Source organism: Elaeis guineensis, chromosome 4 (assembly GCF_000442705.2).
Source record: "Elaeis guineensis isolate ETL-2024a chromosome 4, EG11, whole genome shotgun sequence".
NCBI lineage: Eukaryota > Viridiplantae > Streptophyta > Magnoliopsida > Arecales > Arecaceae > Elaeis > Elaeis guineensis.
In genome coordinates, this window is record NC_025996.2 from 16,519,018 (window position 1) to 16,539,201 (window position 20,184).

At 34.8% G+C, this 20,184-nt stretch overlaps 1 protein-coding gene across 2 annotated transcripts; it reads left to right on the forward strand.

Annotated features, from left to right (window-relative positions):
* Window positions 1-2,816: 2,816 nt before the first annotated feature.
* On the forward strand, window positions 2,817-4,028 carry LOC140857170 (uncharacterized). Of its 2 annotated transcripts, none has more exons than XR_012140683.1 (2): window positions 2,817-3,171; window positions 3,506-4,028. XR_012140683.1 is itself a non-coding variant. In XM_073255711.1 (2 exons), exons 1-2 carry the CDS (start codon window positions 2,864-2,866, stop codon window positions 3,819-3,821), a joined length of 432 nt encoding a protein of 143 aa, XP_073111812.1. In that variant the 5' UTR covers window positions 2,817-2,863; the 3' UTR covers window positions 3,822-3,946. The 2 variants fall into 2 exon arrangements, 1 of the variants encoding a protein (XP_073111812.1); XM_073255711.1 differs by having other exon boundaries at window positions 3,698-3,946.
* Window positions 4,029-20,184: the final 16,156 nt, after the last annotated feature.

Sequence of the window (20,184 nt, forward strand, 5' to 3'; positions counted from 1 at the left end):
AATGTTGTGACCGATTTTCGAGTGCACCTGAGTCCGGTGATAAGCGACTTGCAAAATAAGTTCGCACTGACTGAAATTATATCTGATGAGATTCTTCGATGCTTAAGTCAGTGAAAAATGGTAAATAATAGAATTAAGAATGAAATTTGGCAGAGTTTTATCCAATCAAAAGATCTGTTACCACTATTGGCCCCTTATCTTCCTTTTATAGATATTTTAGGCATAACTGTTGAACACGTGGAGCCCTGCTTATCGTGGCATGATAGGATAGTTAATCCCTACTATCAGGCCATGATCATAGAGTTAGTGGATAGTTTGTGCCCACTAACAATCATGGTTTAGAGCCGTTATTCATGATTATAATGTCATAATTGTAGATCTGATACCGACTAGGTGTTGGTAATCTAAATGTACCGACTGTATGTCGGCGTTTTTGATGTACTGACTGACCATCGGTCGATAGTTTTGATAAATCAACTGGACATCGGCTGTATAATCGATCGAGTCATCGAGATGGATTGCTGTCTGGAAAGACGATCAGGAGTTATCGATAAGCAGCCGACTTACCGATTGATAGCCGGCTATCTGTGTTTCAAGACATCGATAAGAAGTCGGATGACGAATCTTGTAAATATTACAGTCGAATCGATAATTTTTTTGAAGATCCTGTTTTGACGATCCATCATCTATTTCCGACACTGAGTCAAATTGATCGACCACAAGTCGGAGGAGTTGTCGTTGAATCGAAGGGGAAGCAAGTCCGATTGCCCCAATACCAAGCAATCCACCAGATTAGTGATAGATAAATGTAGTGAGATATTGAATATAAAGCTGCAGCTGAGGCATTGAATCTATAAGGTAGAGAGGACATAACCCAGATAAGCCACAACTGAGACACCCATAAGAAAATTAATAAAGCAGAGCCAACAGCAAATAAAGAGAAATTTGCTGGAACTGAAAGCTCAATTCTCTGCATAATAATAATAATGATAACTAATTGACAGAGCTGGCCGTTGAGGAAAGAAAGCTATATATAAATTAAAAAACCAATACATGCATAGAAATTATAGTGCAGCAGAAAGCAGCATATTGAACGACGGAGATGATGTAATAAGTGCGGTAGGAAGGAAGCGTATCACTGATATAGAATGTATTATAGACATAGCAACCGGGCCAATAAGAGAACATCTGAAACATAAGCAGAATGGTCCAACCAAGATATTGCATCCACAGTAAGAACCCTGTTAGGAGAAGCTGCGGATAGGATAGACCAGCTAGCAATAAGACAATAAATTAACCTGGTATAAGACGCAGACATGCAAGAAATAACTTCGCAACGAGAAAGCAGTTGTCAGAAAGATGTTACATTATGTCGGATGTCGTATAAACCTAGATCCATAAGCATTAGCTTGTATCATTCGGAGACCATCTGCATCAATATCAGATGAAAACTTGATTACTTTGATCATGTAAAAATGGTAATATGCTTGAAGCACATTTTGGGTGAAAACAGGAGTCAATAGGACAGCTATAATATAAAGAATGACCAGATGACTTCAAAGACTTGGCTGCTTTCATTGCCAATGCGGTAAAATCATGTAATTCATGTCATTAACGTACAATAGAAAAGAAATTAGAAGCCAGTTCTTGTAACGATCATAGACAGAGAAGCTCACCACCAAATATCCCTAAAACCAGACAATATATCAGAGCATAGCCACCATAGAAGCTAGTTTGGAAAAGCCCATAAAAATAGAGATACGGTATACCTACCAAGAAAGATGGGGTAAACATGAATTGACTAGATTTCAATCGTCCTTTTCTACGCTAGCACTCGGACAAATCTCAAGATTTAAATGACCCAACGGAAATCCGAGTAAAAGAGCCAAAATAATCAGTCATGTCAACAAGATGGGGCAGAATAAGAAAATGCCTAAAATTTAGGACTATCCAAACATAATTCACAGGTCAACAGTGAAATCGACTAAAAAATTCATAACAAGTCGCAATAACAATCTCAAAAAATATCAAATATAGAGAGCGATTCTAGTTCTACTACTTTTGGTAGTTTACCTTGTAGTTCTAGAAGCATGTGAAATAGAAGTGTCTCAATTGAGGTGCCCAAAGTAGCCCTTCGGTGAGTGAGTCAACGGAGGGGAACTCACCATCCTTTCTCTAAAAATAAAAATAAAAAAAAAGGAAAACAGAAAAGGAAAAAAAAAAAAAAAGGGTTCGTGCATGGCTCTAATCCAATAGTATGGTTGCTAGCGACCCACATGCTGAAGCAATTAGTTAGCAAACTCAAATCATTTCAAAGGAAAAAAAAAAACGTACCATGATAAAGTATTTCTATTTAAATATATATAAATTAGAAATAATAAAATTTCATGCTTAGTTCATAGTAAAATATGATTTTAGATTATTTTAACTATACATTTTTACATCTACTTGACGCATATTTAAAATTCTAAAAAATATAAATTTTTAATTTTTAATATTTTAATAATATAGATGATGATCTTCAATTTTGATATTCTATTGTTGCTTTTTAATCTGAGACGGCTTGATATATTTTCAAAAGAAATATAGCATGCTTAAAAGCTTGAAGCCAAACCCATTTTAATAAAAAATTGAAGCCTCTGGCCGGGTCAGAAAATGGAAAAAGAAAAGAAAAAAAAATAAAAGGAAGATAGTGGAAAAAAATCATTGCATGCGATGGAAGTGAAGACTTTCTTTATTATATATTTAAATAATTATCGAACAAAAGTATTTACTTAAAGGCACGTTTAAATTTGCATAACGGCTAAACACTCCACTATAGAAGGATAGAGGCCGAGGATAAAACCCTCCAGCCCAAATACCCATGTCTCAACCCTCTTGGCCTGTCGCCTGCCCTCAAACCCTCGCCTCCCCGACCTGCGACGGCCTTTCTGCTGCATCGAAGCTTCCGGAACCGGAATGGCTGCCTCCTGGCAGTGGAGGCGGCGACGGTGACGACCGGGAGGCACGTCTTCCTCGCCAACAGGCTCGCCAAGAACGTGACGAGAAGTGCGGTGCCCGCGGTGCCGTGCCACCTCTCTGCCTCCTTCCTCCTCGTCTTCCTGGCCGCGGTCTCCTTCTCTCCGCTCTCGCCCCTTCTGCATCCCTTCCTCCGTCGAGTCCACCACCCGTGTAAGTCCTTCTTTGTTTCCTCTCGATCTTCGTGTGATTGCTGATTCATGTTTAAGAAGCATAGATTCTTGATCAAAACCGCTGCTTTTTGCCGCTTTTGGTGGATTATGATCTGATGAGTTCTGGCGAGTTCTTGATTTCTTGTGTTTCAAGAAAATAGGACCCTAACGAACATTACCATAAACGGAAAAAAAAAATATAATCAGTGTTGTTTCTTTATGTATATTGGGGATTAAGAGCCGGGGAGAGTTTTCGTCTTCTTCGACTCTGTCTGTTCTCATCTTCTATTTTCATCGAATTTGATGTGGGTTTCATCTTTCCATCTTTCTTATAGACAACAGGTAATAGATTACAAGTCTTGGTCAAGAGAACATAAATTTGTCATCTTTTCACCCTCATTGTTGGTTGTATTGTAGTATGCGGTGCAAAATTCCTGAGTTCTGAAATTTGTAGTTTTTTCGCCGTAATTTTGTTTATTTCCTCAAAATTGTTTTTTTCCCCCCTATTTCTGTGCTGTGTGGAGAAGTGGAAGCAGTGGATCTCCATGTCAAGTTGGCTCTTGGCTGTATTTGGTGCTTCTTGGGGTGTTTTCGCGCTCTAATGTTGGTACGCTATTGCTAACTGTGTTGTATCCAATGTTTGGTACATAAATTTATCGGCTACCAGCTTCTGCAGAATGCTTCAGTTATGTAAATTGCATCTTCATTGTTAGCCATTGTAATTTAACTTAACCTACTTGGAGTTCTTGATGCCATGCTTTGGGGGTTCTTCTTTATGTTCTTTTTATAGTATAAGATAGTTATATAAGATGCTGATGGTTTGGCAATAATAAATGTATGCTATGGTCTCAAACAAGATATCCAAGATTGTTAGCATGTTTTTAGTTTCTAATATATAGATGAATATTTTCCTCCTTTACTTGAATGATTTCACAAGAGGTCCTTTCTGAAACCTAGATGTGATTTGGTGATATAGCATAAGCACTTGTGCGTTAGGAAGGGAGCTATTGTGGTTAGATTCTTGTGAAACGAAGATTACCGCCTTACACACCCCATTTCCTTTTTTTTTTTTCTCTGTATGCAAGGGTTTGAGTGAGTTAATGGGAATATAAAATTTGGTTAGGTTTCCACCACAATAATCAAAATTGTATGCGATGCTTAGGACTTGAGATAGTTTGAAAGATCATTTCAATGGATCAGAGAATGAAGATTTATAACTAAGTTGATGTAGGAACACGTGAGAATGGGATCAGTAGCTCTAGGAGGACACATTTCTAAGGAGATATATTTTAAGACATTCAAATTTTCTGCTGGCAAATTTTCTAGAACTTCGGTGTTGAAATTTGGTGTGCTATGCTTCAGTGATGTGGGAGGTGGTGGCAGGCTGGTCTTAACAATATGGATCTTGATGTTGTGCTTGATTTTAAAGGGATTTAATGCGTGAATACTCAAAATATCATGCTTGCTGCTGAAAACCTGTTACTTGATTTTTTTTTTTTTTTTGGAACATATGGGTTTAGAATGCGATGATGTGGAGAGGTGCAGGAGGTGTTGGAGATTACTGAGGTCTAGATATGGATTTGAATGAGGAAACTGATATTTTAGAAATAGTTGAATCAGAAAAAAATAAAAATCATACTGCTGAGAAGTTATGGGATATGATAGGGTTTAGTGATTAGAAGATTAATTGTTCGCACAGAAGGCGAGGTATGGACTTGAATGAGAAAGTTTAGATGTATTTTTAAGAACTAGAAGAATAAGAAAACAAAAAAAGGAAAGAACTTTGAGCAATGTTGCACTCTTAGATTGCCAAGAAGTTACTCTTAGTTTTGAAATAGTCGCGCTTTTGATCATGAGGTTGGGTCAAGAATGGGAAAACATTGTCTTCTTGCCAAGACTACCCCGAGTGTGCAAGTGTGTGTCGCAATGGAGGTTAGCACTTACATAGGGTTTTTTTTTTTTGGGGTTGGGGATGCGCGGGGGAGGGGGGGTTGTAAGGATGGTGAAAATCAGCTCGAATTATCTTGTTTGCACTGAGGTTTCTTCGAGGTTTTTGTAACTAGCTATGTAGGGTTGAGGTTGAACATTTTGACCTGGATTTTAAATGGATTTCTTACAAGTTAAGAGTTTTGATTCGATCTGGCTCTTGGGGATAGAGTTAAAAAAATATAAGATTTTTATTTTTGCAAAGCTACGACCAAACCTTTGTGAAAACAAATATGAAAATGGGTGAAAAGGATGACCCTGTCACAACAAATTTAGATGCTGGCCCTAGTGGCATCCATTGAAGCTGCTGCTCACGATGGTGGCTACAATAAAAGCAGTTGTAGCTATTGCTAAAGGTGGCAGCTATGTCAGTAAACCTTGTTGTTAACACTAGAATGATGGAAATTATGGAAATAGGAAATAAAAGAGAGAACAAACTCCTCTCTTCTTAATTGCAACATTCTAAATTCAAAAAACTAAAATTCAGTAGAATGTTAAGATTATGACTTCTTTACGGTTACAATGTTTTCTTGCATTGCTAAGTTTGCTTCTGAAGGCTTTTCCACATTTATGAACATTCTTGAATTTAAGAACTAAACACCCTTTTGCAATTATAAAACTTTCTTTTGTTTATTTTTCTGTGAAAATGATCTTGATAACCTTAGCCTCTTAGCAACTAAACAGCACTTTTAAAATTGCAATACGTGGATCTCAAGCAAATTTCAATATGAAGGAAATATCTTATTGTTACAATGTTTGTTTCATATAAAAATAACATTTCAAAAAGACTTTCATTTTATCAGTTTTGTAAGTGAATTGCATGCATGATACTGAAATTTTGGAATAAACAAATTTAGGTTCAAAAGAATTTTTCGGAATAATAAAGTTTTTTGACCTTAATGTTTTTGTTTTAAAAATTACACAATTATCTTTTTAACAACTAAACTTCCCTTTTGAAATTTCATGTTTTAAAACTCTCTTTTTTTTTTTTTTTTGGAATAGAAGTCAACTGTATTACAAGAAGAAAGAAAGTACTACAATAGACTTGCATTCCAAAAAGCAAAACAATAACATTAGAGGCTGTCACCAAAAAAACTATAAAACAAAATAAGCAGCCAAACCAAAAGAAATTAGATCCAGATGTGCATAATATTGCTGAGTAAAAGATGATACAAAATTTGTAAGTGAATATATCAGCAAAAAATAATGCTGAAGTGATTTCCGGTATAGCTCCTGTAAATAAGTGAAAGGAGATAGAGAATCGGATATGTAACTAAGAATGGAAGTAGTAGTCCATCCAGAAATTATGTACAATGTGAAGTAAAGTGGTACTGCAGATATATCTTAAGTATATAGACAATCGTGCTAGCCTGATAACCAACCATCCGTGAGTACACATAACAGATCGAGGCACCGACAAGACATATGGAACCAATATTCTCCATCTTTTAAGATTACATTGCTCCACCAAATGAAACAAATCAGCTGCACCGGTGCCTGTAGCAATTGATACGAGAATGATGACTCCTAATGGCATATACAAGCGACCTGATTACTTTAGGAATGTGGAAAATCTCGTGAGAACAAAGCGTTCCTAATTGAAGAGGATAAAATAGTAACCAAAGACCCCAGTTCAGCAGATTGTAAGCACCAGCAGACGGCACAATCATAGGCCATATACTACCAATTATGCAGAAGATATAATATGCTCTTGTGATACAAAACCCACTGAAATGGACATAGCAGACAACCCAACAGAACGGAAGGCTGCATCCAAGATCCAATGTAAACTGAACTCTACTGAAAACCATGCAAGAAAGCAAAATGGCATAAGCAGTGGTAAACATCGAATTGTTTGGGCATATAGAAAGTAATAATAAAGGTGTGCCGATACTCATAGGACATCTGATACATATGGCTGGATGAGCAGTCTGGACCTGATACGCATTAATTAAGATCAATTGCATAAAATCAAATGCTACCTGTGGAGTCATATTGGCAAATAAGAAAAATAACAAGGAAAGAACTGCTGTGAACGGAATATAGTGAAACAAAATTTGTAAGAATGAACGTGGAGTAAACAGTTAGATTCTCCCAGTCGGCCTAGAGATGGTATTCCAACTAACAACCACAGCCTACAATGTGCAATAACTGCAAAATGAGAAAGGCTTTCGAATTTCATGTCTTGAAAATCCGATAGAATAGGCATTAGCCTTTAAAATAAGAACCAGATCAGGATACTCAGGCAAACGAGTTGAATTAAAGGAAAAATCTCCTGATAAGGCATGCGCAGCTGCCCGGTCAGCCACTTCGTTCCCCTCTCGACAAATATGGAAAATTTTAACGGAATGAAATCTAGAGAGCCACACAAATGGATATCTTTCATCCAAGGGTACAAATACATCCAATTATGCTGTAAGTTCCGAAGCCAAGAAATTACAGCAGAAGAATCCCCTTGAACCCAAAGTGCATGGGTACAAAAGTGAGTAATGAGATACTTAATACCTGATCAGGCACCGATAAGTTCCGCGAAAGGAACCGTTGAAGAAGGAAGATTTGTAAGAAAAAATGATTTTGTAAATTGTGAAGATTCTGCATCTAAAAACTAAGGTTCACAATTGGGTTAGTGAGTTTCGAAATACGAAAAGTTAGTCCAAAAGAAGTATTTGCAATTATAAAGTTTTCTCAAATCTCCCCCTTTTTTTTTTTTTCCAAAATTGAAATTCTATCATTTGCAAACATTCATATTTGGAGATATAAAATTCTTTTTTGGGATCACAATGTGCAAAGTTCAAATATTTTGTGGTTTTGAAAATCATGGATAAAATTTCATTGAAATTTCTTTTGTAGTCTATGAATGCTCTCCTTTCAACAGTTTAAGAATTGTAGTTCTGAAATCACATATTTTGTAATTCAAAACTCATAAGTTTGAAGTAAGGTTTTGAAACTAAAAAAGTTTTTCTGACCTTTATTTTTCGTTTAAAAAGTTGGAGCACTAGGCTTTAAGAATTAAACTCTCCTTTTGAAATTGCATGTTTTGAAATTCATTTTTTTTTTTTCCCAAGAAGGTTTCACGTTCGGAAAGTTTTTTCACGTAACCATTTCGTATTGAAAGGGATACTTTGTAATTTGGGAACATTCTCCCTTTTTTTCTTAAAATTTTGAACTTCGTCCAAAAGTTAAGTGTCCACAATTGGAAATTTTTCTTAGATCCCTTTTCATTTTACAATAGGGATGGCAATGGGTAGGGTTTGGGTCGGGTAGTATACTACCCATCCCCAAACCCGAACTTAATACTCTATACCCAAATCCTACCCGATACCCAATCGAGTAAGAAAAGAGATACCCATCCCCATACCCAACGGGTTCGGGGATACCCGTGGGTAACCTATTTCCCCATACCCAATCCATACCCGCCCCATACCCAACCCATACCCGTCCATTCTATACCCAAAAAAAAAGTAAAATAATTTTATGCATATTATCAATCAAAAATAGAATTACCAATTATATATATATACATACATACATACGCACATACACACTTCTAACACACACACATACATACATGCATACATATATGCATGCATACATATACATACATACATACATATATATAATTATATATAGAGAGAGAGAGAGAGAAAGAGAGAGAGATCATATATATGTGTGTGTGTATATGTGTGTGTATATATGTATATGTATGTATATATATATATATGTATATGTATATATATATATGTATATGTATATATATTCGGATATGTATATATATATATATATATATATATATATATATATTATATATATATATGTATATATATATATATATATTATATATATATATATATATATGTATATATATATATATATATATGTATATATATATATATATATATATATATATATTCGGATATGGGTTCGGGTATTACCCATACCCTAGGTTCGGGTCGGGTTCGGGTAGAAAATAGCACTACCCATATCCGTACTATAGTTTTCGGGTTTTACCCAAATCCGAATCCAAACCCAGTCAAACCCTATTTTTCGGGTTTGATCGGGTTCGAGTAGGGTGTATACCCATCGGATCGGATTAATTTTGCCATCCCTATTTTACAATGAGTCTTTTTTTTTTTGTCATTTCAGGATATTTCTTCTTTTTAACAAACAAAGTCCTCTAATGATGACAATTTTGAAGTTTAAACTTTTGAATGCAAAAAATGATTACGCCATGATAAAAGTTGCTCGCATGGTTTAAGAATTTAATCACATTTTTGAAATCATGCATTTCAAAATATAAAAATTTTAATTTTGTATTAAGGTTTTGAAATTTTAACATGTTTTATTTCTTTTTTTTGTTTCAAAAATTGGAGCATCATCCTTTTGGCAACAAAACTCCCCTTTTGGGATAGCGCATTTTGAATTTTAAAAAACTAAGTTCAGTAAGGGTTTTGCCAGCATAAAGTTTCCTTTACATCTTCACGTGAAAAAGTATGTCTGTAATTAAAAAACATTCCTCTTTTAAAAAGCTAAACTTCCTTTCTGAAGTCGTAATAACTTTGTCCACAAGAAGTGATCATAATTTAAAAGTTCTATTTTTTTTTTGGTTTAAAAAATGAAGCATTACCCTTTCAGCAACAAAACTCTTCTTCTGAAATTGCACATTTTGAAATTCAGAAATTTTAGGTTCAAAATAAGGTTCCCCACACAAATTTTTCATGGCATGATTTTTGTATCAAAAAAATGTTGTTTTTGCAATGAATTCTCTCCTTCTAAAAAGTAACTTTAATTTTGAAATTGGATTCTTTGAAATTCAAAAGCAAGTACAAAAGAACGATTGACTGTTACAAAGATCCCTCAATTCTCATTTTTATTTCAAAATGAGTATTTGTCATCTAGGTGCAATCTTATTTTAAAAACCAAACTCTTCGTTACTTGCGAGTTTGAAAGTTTGAGTTTTTTTTTTTTTTTGAGGTAAAATTAAAAATTTGAGTTTGGAAAAAAGATTTCATACTGATATAAGCTACTTCATATCGAAAAATCTTTTGCAGTTTCTGAATATTCTCCTTTAACGTATAACCTGTGCTCTCAAAGTTACAAGTTTCGAAATTCAAAAATTTTAATTTTGAAGTCAGATTTCCAAGTTATTTGGTTTGTTTCAAAATGTCGAGCATTACTTTGTCGATGAAGTTCTTTTTTGGAAATTACATGTTTTCAAATTCAAAATTTGAGGTTCGGAAATGGGGTGCCCATAAAAATTTCTAACATCCATATTTCATACCAAAACTATTTCTTTTTCAGTGTATAAACATTCTCCTTTTTAAAACCAAACACCACTATTGAATCCATAACAAATGTCCGCAGTCACATTAAAATAAGTCTTTGTCATTTTCTTGTCTTTTGTTTTCCCTTGGTCCAAACTCATACTGGCATAGAGATGATGTTTCAAATAACTCGTTCCTTTTTCTAAAGTCTTTTTGTAGCAGAGGAGCAAAGGCATGATGTATAGAGCAAGCTGCTATGTCAGAAACGTGCATTGTGTTTCGCGACCTTATGTGATGGATTTGAAACTGAATGAGTATTAGTTGTATTTGCTATTCTGAAGGTCTTTTTTTTTTTTTTTCTTTGATAGAAATTATTCTGAAGGTCTTAGTATCGTCATTGTACATTTTTTCCACGGTTAGGGTTGGGGGAGTGAAAGAGAAAATAACTTAAATCTTAATTATGTAACAAATTTTATAATATATTGCAAGAGACGACAAATAATACCGAGACTTCTTAATAGATTTAGCTAATTGGAAACTTATTCCAACTTCCTTACAGAGCATTTTAATTATTAATAAATGTTTAGATTATAATTAAATTTAGATAAATTGCACATATGAATCCCTATTGAATACATAGTTATGCTCCTATCATAAAGTGAATACTTAATAATTTGTTTGGATGGAAAGAAATTCAAGCCCCTAAATTATAAATTTCACGTGAAGTCAGCGATTCTTGACAATATTATGTTATTACAAAATTATGCATATTGTTGAGGCGTGAAGGAGACTTTAGTCCCAAATTGGATGGTTTGAATCAAGAACCTTACTTATAAGAAAAGTAGACCCTCCAGTCTCCTGTGAGATATCTTTTGGCTCGTAAAGTGGTCCAAAGAGACAAAATTGTAAGGGGACTCCACGAAGACGCTTAAAGCGGACAATACTTTACAATCGTAAGAGGACTCCACGGAGATGCTCAAAGCGGACAATACTTTACAATCGTGAGAGAACTCCATGGGGATGCTCAAAGCGAACAATACTTTACATGCGGATGGAGCCGTCTTACGCCCATCTCGAACTATGGATGCATTCTCAAGAGCCGGATTCGACCTCATGAGCCTGACTTGACCGACCACAATACTGATGGCCCATGCAGGTCTCCCAAAATACAATGTCTTCTCAGTAAAGATTCGAGCTGAAGAGCGAATTCATCTGGAGTAGGTTGCACAAAACCCTGAGAGATCCATGCCGTATGAGGTTCGTCCATAGCCTACCCTATGCTGACCTCGTAAGGCACCTTTTAGCCCGCAAAGCGGCCCAAAGGGATAAAATCGTGAGGGGATTCCATGGGAATGTCCAAAGCAGACAATACTTCACATGCGACTCCATGGAAATGTCCAAAGCGGATAATATTTCACATGTGGATAGGATGGGGCTGTCTTACGCCCATCCCGAGCTACGGTTACATTCTCAGGAGCCGAATCCGACCTCATGAGTCTGGCTTGACCGACCGCAACACTGGTGGCCCATGCAGGTCCCCCTAAAATACAGTGTCTCTTCGGTAAAGGTCCGAGCTAAAAGGTGAATACATTCGGAATAGTCTGCGGCTCCCTAACTGGGGGCTACCGTTGAGGTAAGGATGGGACTTTAGTCTCATATCGGACAGTTGAGTCAGAGATCCTTGCTTATAAGAAAAGGAGACCCTTCAACCCCTTGTGAGGTGTCTTTTGGCCCACAAAGCGGTCTAAAGGGACAAAATCGTGAGGATCTCATGGAACGCCCAAAGCGGATAATACTTCATATGCGGATGGGATGTCTTACGCCTATTTTGAGCTACGGATGTGTTCTCAGGAGCTAGATCTGACCTTATAAGCCCGGCTTGACCGACCACAATAGTTTGGATTTGTTTATCCTAAATATCAAAAATTTATCCTGTGCACGTATAGGTCTAAACACACTTGCACAGGTCAAGACTTAACACAAATTGGGATAAGGAATAGCCAAGCCTGCTTGTTAATTTGGTTCGGGATTTTTTTTTTAAGAAAAAAGAAAAAGTGGAGCAAGACACCCGTGACCACGCCATTACTAATTTCTTCTTTCCATTTGGATAGAATAACCTTCGACTGAAAAGCTTATATTCTTCTACCAAAAAAAAAAAAACACAAAAAAAAAGCTTATATTCAATGAGAAAAAAGCGACCTGCATGAATGATGGCATTTAATTAAAATTTTGAATGCTTTGTTTATATTTTATTATAAAATTTGTTTATACATATTGAGGTAGGGATGGAATTTTAGTCCTACGTCAGACAGTTGAGCTGGAAATCCTTGCATGTAAGAAAAGGAAATCTCTCATTCTTTTTGAGGTACTTTTTGGCCCGTAAAATGGTTCAAAAGGACAAAATTATGAAAAGACCTTACGAAAACGTCCAAAGTGGACAATACTTCACATGTAGATGGGACCGTCTTACGTTCATCCTGAGCTACGGATGCATTCTCAAGAGCTGGATTCAATCTCATGAGCTTGACTTGATCGACCACAATACTGGTGACCCATGCATGTCCTTCCAAAATATAGTGTTTCCTTGATAAAGATCCGAGATAAAAGCGAATTCGTCCGAAGTAGGCTGCGGCTCCCCGATTAAGAGGCTACTGTTGAGGTTGAGATGGGATTTTAGTTTCATATCGGATAGTTGAGTCAGGAATCCTTCCCTGCTTATAAGGAAAGGAGATCCTTCAGCCCTTTATGAGGTGCCTTTTAGTCCGTAAAGCGGTCCAAAAGAATAAAACCGTAAGAAAACTCCACAGGAATGCCCAAAGTGGATGATACTTCATATGTGGATGGGGCCATCTTACATTCATGTCAGACTATTGGTGCATTCTCAGGAGTCGAATCCGACCTCATGGCCTGATTTGATCGACCGCAACACAAACAATACATTTCAATTAGTTTTTCGGGAGATGTTTTGGGTTAATGCTAATGTTATGAGAGCCGATCTGGTCTTTAATCCACGTAAAATAGAGGATAGCGTAACATGACTCTTTTGAGACTCACTACAATTATTATAATTGGACAGTTTGAGATAATGAAATATTGCAAACACTGCAATTCTGGCCTCGTTTATGCCACAAAATCTTGCGGCACCTTGGCTGTTGCTCGGAAAACATTCTCCTTGCACCGTCGGCTTTTACGTTGGAACACTGTTTTTTATACGACGTGGGCCATGGAGCATATCCAACAGCCCCCATGAATAAAAAATGCGGGTAAGTAGTAGTATTGTTAATTGTTGTTTCCAACAAATTTATCGCAACCCGTAACAGCCGTTGAATCCGATCAAAAGGTCTACTTTGACAGGTAACCGAGAAGGTTTTTTTTTTTTTTTTTTTTTTTAACGTAAAATTTCTATGTATTTCAGGTGAGGTAGCAACTCGCAACCGGCATGGTGGGCCTTGTACCAAGCCTTGGTCACACAATAAAACCTCAGGTAACATTGTCAACCTGGTCCTTAGCCAACAATCCAGGCACAAGTTAACAAGCATCGGGGTCTAAGAACCACACCTGCCATCCAGGCGGAACCCGGAAATTCTTAGTATCCCCTGCGCTCTGCACGCTGGGGATGGGCTGTTCCTGTCACTCAATCTGAATCCCCGCCCATCATCTTGTCTTGTCGTTAACAGTTAACACCCGCATCGGCGAATTACATTGTCTCGGCTGATAACGTCAGAGATGAGCTAATGCAATCGTCAGCATACAAAACGCAGCAGCAGCACTTCTAGGGATTGCTTATTCACAATTTTGCATTTCAGGATAAAGGATAAAAATATTCACTCAAACAAATTCGATTTCAGTGTGTATGCATAAAATTGGATAAAAATATTCAACCGAATATTATCTTCAAAGTTCATATACTATATTTGATTGATAAAAAAATTATTTAAAATAATAATAATAAAAAATCATTATATTTGATTGAAGATAAATCTATATAAAAATATAGTTAATTTTATAAATAATTTTTTAATATAAAATATTTTTTTAATATTAAAATAATATATAAAATAATTTTTTAATATTAAAATAGTATTGTCATCTTCAATTAATTTTTATATAATGACTATAATCATATATCTTTTGCATAATATCATTTTTATCTTAATTTTTTAAAAAATTCTTTATTCAATATATTTGAAAAAATATCGTAATAAATTTAATAATTATATATATAATTTTATTATAGATATTTTGGTCGAGTATCGATTATTATCATTCAAAAATTAATCAAATATCAATTTTTTATGATATTTTTTTATCTTTCTCTCTAAAAAATAAATATAGGCCTATCATTTTATCTTACCATCTCTCTTTATTTTTCATATAAATATAATAATTGATATAAGATTTATTTTTCTATGCTAAATTATTTTTAACCAAACGGATCTTGAGATTCAAATGAAATTATTATTAGAAGGCAAAAAAAAAAAAAGAAAAAACTCATGATGGTCTTATTTTTGCAAGGAGATATTGAACATAATGGTATCCTCGACTCCTCGTGAAAATAACTGAGTTGTAAGCTGGTGTGTCGGGTGATCTTTTTGGCTGCCAACTCCATTAGCATGTTCCTCTAAAGCTGCCATCTTGTCACATGCATCTTTACCTGCTCAGTTAGACCAGTAGAAGAAATAAACTCCTAAGAAAATTAACACCTCACAGATGTTCGAATTTCTTGAAAGGATGGACTGAATGATTAGTTCATATTTGGAAATTGAAGGGGGAAAAAAAAAAAAAGAAACTCAAAATTCACCTTGGATCGTCCGCATCTTCTGGTGTGCTCGCCCCTAGCTAACTCCAAAGAAAACTTATTCAGGATAAAAAAAAAAAAAAATTTGGTTGAGTTCCCTAAGTAGGACGGTTCTGATATTTTTTAGATCTAAAACAAATAAAAAAATAAAAATTTCTCTATTAAAAATTAATATATTTTAAATATTAATTATTATTAAAAAATTAATATACATACAATAATTTTTTATAGCTGTATTCGTTAAGCAGCATGTAAAATTCATCACTAATCTATTTAATTATTTTTTTATTATAATATTATAGAAATCATCTTTATATTTTATTAGAACATCAATACAGGACCTGATGTCTGGATGGTCGTCCAATTCGACCTGTCTCAGGGATGGCTATGTCCTTAAGTAGCTGTTGCTCCATGACAATTACTGTGTAGGATAAGAAATGGATTTGATGGTAAAAAATTAAAAAAATAAAGCAATTTTTTGAACTTGAAATACCAACAAGGTACTTTTTTTTCAAAAGTAAAAATCATAAGATAAATTGATCCCAGCTTACCCATCATGGCATCATAAAAGGGGCAAAACGGGAATAAAAGAACAACAAAAAACACATGGAATGGAAAACCAGATATATGGAAGGCATAGCTCTTATGTCGTCATATGAAATTTTTATTCAAGTAAATCTTTTAAATCAAATGCATTTTATGTACTCTTTATCTATATCGTGCATATGAGATTGAACAGATCTTTTTTTTTTTTTCCTAAATTGATATGAAAAATCACTATAACCATACGAATTGAGGAATCATTTGGGCATGTTTCCTAAAAACTAAAGCATATAGTTGAACAGTGCTACAAATTGGTTAATAACTCAGCTCGGTGATTTGGGAGTCCCTCAGCAGTGCCTCCCCTTCGTCATACTCTGACTCTAGTGGATTTTTTTTGAAGTTAAGGGAGGTTAGAAAGAAGCCACCCAAATTTTATTAGAAGGAAAAATATGTACAGATGATAAAAATTTTAGAAAGAAGTCATCAAAGAAAAAATAAGTAGAGCTGTTTGATGCCACAGAAAGGAGTCAAAGCAAATTTAGAAACTAAAAGTGAGAAAGAAGATGTTAACTATAAATACCACAGCAAAAAAGTTCTATAAGGAACCCAAAAATCCAAACATTCAAGATTGAGCTATCCATTGAAGAGTTGCACCGAAACAAGGACTAAACAGTGTTTTCAGTTAGAGAGCTGCCCATCCACTCAAGGCAAATTGCAGCAGTCTTATGAATGATAAGCTAAGGAACAAATCCGCTGCCACCAGGATTCATGGCACAATCGAGTCTTGGATGAGCAATAGATGTGATCCCAATTCTAAAATAATTGTAGAATTTTCTCAACCACAACATCCAAGGGACTGAATCTTTTTAGAAAAATTCTTGAATTATGCTCCTGCCAAATTTTCCAACAAATTACGGCCATTAGCAGATCTGCCGTAGCCTACACCATAAGAAAAGAGTATTTTTACGATAAAATTATTTATGATATAAATATTTTCATCATCACTAAATATATTTATGATAAAAAAAATATTATGTAAATAATAAAATATTTATGATGAAAATAATTTTTCGTCGCAAATAGTTGCATATCAGCGATGAAAAAATTATTTCATAATAAATATATATTATTTACAATAAATATTTTCATCATAAATAATATATAATTTATTTTAATTTTAAATTTTAAATATTAACCATAAAAATATTTTCATCATAAATTATTTAAGTATTCACGAAGAAAAATATTTTTTCGTCGGCAATAAGATTATTCCCAACGTAAATATTATCGTCATCAATATTTAAAAAAATTAAAAAATTAAAAATTAAGATTATTTGTGATAAAAATATTCCATCATAAATAATTGAATATTTGAGATGAAATTTTTTTTTATTGTAAATACTTTATTATTTACAATGAAAATATTTTCATCATCAATATTTAAAAAAATTAAAAATTAAAAAAAATAAAAATTATCATTATTTATGATAAAATTTTTTATCATAAATAATTTATTTTTATGATAAAAAATATTTATCATAAGTACTTGATTATTTATGATAAAAATATTTTCATCGTTAATATTTAAAAAAAAATCAGTAATTTAAAAAAATCAAAAGTTGCTTATTATTTACGATGAAAATTTTCGATCGTAAATAATCTAGTATTTATGATGAAAATTTTTTTCATTGTAAATAAATTTATTTACGATAAAAATATTTTTATCATCAATATGTAAAAAAATTAAAAATTAAAAAAAATTATAAAATATAAATTTTTAATTTTGTGTAAGGCAACTGCATCTATTTTTTATAGCAGCTGTATATATCTTTTATTCTTTTATATGGTAAAGAAGCAAATGTGAGTTATGATCCAGATTGAATTTTTTGTATAAAAAAATCAGATGAAAGTGGGTGATATTTGCGGATTAGAATAAATAGATACTTTTGAATGAAATGAGCTATACGTTTATTTGCGATGTAAAATTCATCTGTTCATCGCTGTTACTGTTACTAGTGATATCAATGAATCTTTTTGATGGAGTGTCTGCCTTAAGCTGTACGAAAGGAGCCTCCTTTCATATAGAAATCATATAGTCAAGCAGCGCATTCTAGTATGTCTTCTATGATCTTGAAAGGTACCATATTTTTCGCATCGATCGATGCTCAAATATATCTCTGTAGGAGTTTCAATCATGAGAAAATAAACAATACGAATACTTATCTTCCTAACAATGCAAAGTATGAATATGAGCTTGTGCTTTATAACACAACTTACACTATCCGTAGGTCTGCTTTGATTCTGGTTAATTGTCAGATCTTTGATGTTCACATAATTTCTATTGAATTTCTCAAGCTCGATCTTCACATGCATGCAACGTATGAGCTTCTGGACCTCTAACTTCCTGTCCTTATCCTATCCTTCAAATTTAAATGTTGATAGATTTCTTTCGCGATCTCAGAATTACTGCGATATTTCGTACTCTGATTTTCGAAATGAGAACTCTAAGAAGAAGACGAGCTCTTTGGAGATCGAAAATCTCAAAGCTATCAATCCTCCATACCACCCATTTCATTGCAGAAGTCAAAGAGCTGTTCTTATAACAATTATTAGCGACATAAATTAAACTTTTCATCGTAATTATATTTTTTATATAAGTAATTTTTTTGAAAAAAAAATTTGGATAAAAAATATAAATTAACTATTTATATAATTTTTTTAATTAATAGAAAATTAATTATTTTGAAAAAAATTTAGATCAAAAATTTTTTAGATTAAAGAAAATTAATTTTATTTTTCATCATGAATATTTTTTTAATGTCTTTTTTTTTGTTAAATTTTTTGGATGAAAAATTTTCTTGATGAAAAAAATTTAAAATTAATTTTTTATGAAATTATTATTGAAAAGATATTTTTTTTAATTATTAGTGATGTAAAATGAATTTTCATTGCAAATAGTATTTAAATTTTTTTATGAAATTTTTTATGAAAATTTATTTGCAATGTAAATTTATTTTTCATCGGCAATCATGTTTTAAAAATATTATTTTAATCAATTTTTATGAATAAAAAATTTGTTAATGAAAAATTTTTATTAGTGATGAAAAGTTATTTTCGTTGAAAAAATTATTTTAAAAATAATTTTTTTAATTTTTTTGAAGGAAAAATTGTTAGAGGAAAAAAATAATTTTTTAGATTTTCATTGCTAATAGCCTTATTAACGATGAAAAAAAATTTCATCGTCAATAATTTATTTTTTAAATTTTTTGGATAAAATTTTTTTAGAAGAAAAATTTTTTTAGTGAAAATTTTTTGACGGGACTTATTAATGATGAAAATCATTTTCCATCGCTAATAATCGTATTAGCGATAAAAATTTACGTCGCTAATAGTTCTGCATTTATTAGACATCCACTCGATGTCCCTTCATGGGAAACTCACTTCTTCGCCCCTCCGAGTTCTCCCCTCTCTCCTCTCCGAGCTCTCCCTCTCCCTCTCCTCTCTCTCTCTCTCCGAGCTCTCCCCTCCTCTCTTCCTGCTAGTGAGTGCGTCTCCACCGTCACCGCCGTCATTGTCGTCCCACCGTTGTCGTGGGCTTCTCCGTCGCCACCGTTGCCGTCCGTCGGAGTAAGAGTTCTTTCACCCTTTTTTTTCTTGGTTGATCGGGCCGCCGAGGGGCGAAGGGGGTTGCAAGGGTGGGGGTGGGCGGTCGGGGCGACACAGGGGCTGGGGTTTCGGGGGCGGAGGGGGTTGCAGGGGTGGGGGTGGGCGGCCGGGGGCGACACGGGGGCTGGAAGGAGGCCGTGGGCGGTCGGGGGCAACACGAGGGCGAGGAGTTGGTCAGCCAGCGAAGGGGGTTATAGGGGTGGGGGTGGGCGACTAGGGGCGACACTGGGGCGGGCGGGGGTCGGGGGGCGGCCGGAGGCGACACGAGGGTGGGGAGGGGGCTGGGGGCGACACCGGGATGGAAAGGGGGTCGTAGGGGTGGGGGTGGGCGGCCGAGGGTGACACGGGGGCGGGGATGAGGTCGAGGGGCGGTCAGGGGTGACACGGGGCGGGGAGGAGGCCGTGGGCGTCGGGGGCGACACGAGGCCGGAAAGGGGGTCGGTCAGGGAGGGAGGAAGGTCGGCCGAGGAAGGAGAAGGGAAGAGAGAAACATGAGGAAAAAAAGAAAAAATAAATAAAAAAGTAAAAAAATAAAATATTAATCAAATATTTTATTATTTAATTAATAAAAATAAAATTTGGATCACGATCCAAATTGGATCGAGGTTGGGATCCGAATCGAGATTTCGATTCAAGTTGGAAATCAAATCGAGATCTGATCAAGATCCGAGTTGGGATCCGGATCGTGGGGTGTTGGATAGGGCGACGACGCCACGGGGGGTGGGTCACGAGGGATGGGTGACGGCGATGGTGCCACAGG

Coding starts and splice junctions, on each gene's coding strand:
- LOC140857170 (XM_073255711.1), top strand. CDS start 2,864: ATGTCTCAACCCTCTTGGCCTGTCGCCTGCCCTCAAACCCTCGCCTCC. Junction 3,172..3,697: donor CCGTCGAGTCCACCACCCGT/GTAAGTCCTTCT, acceptor TGTGTGGAGAAG/TGGAAGCAGTGGATCTCCAT.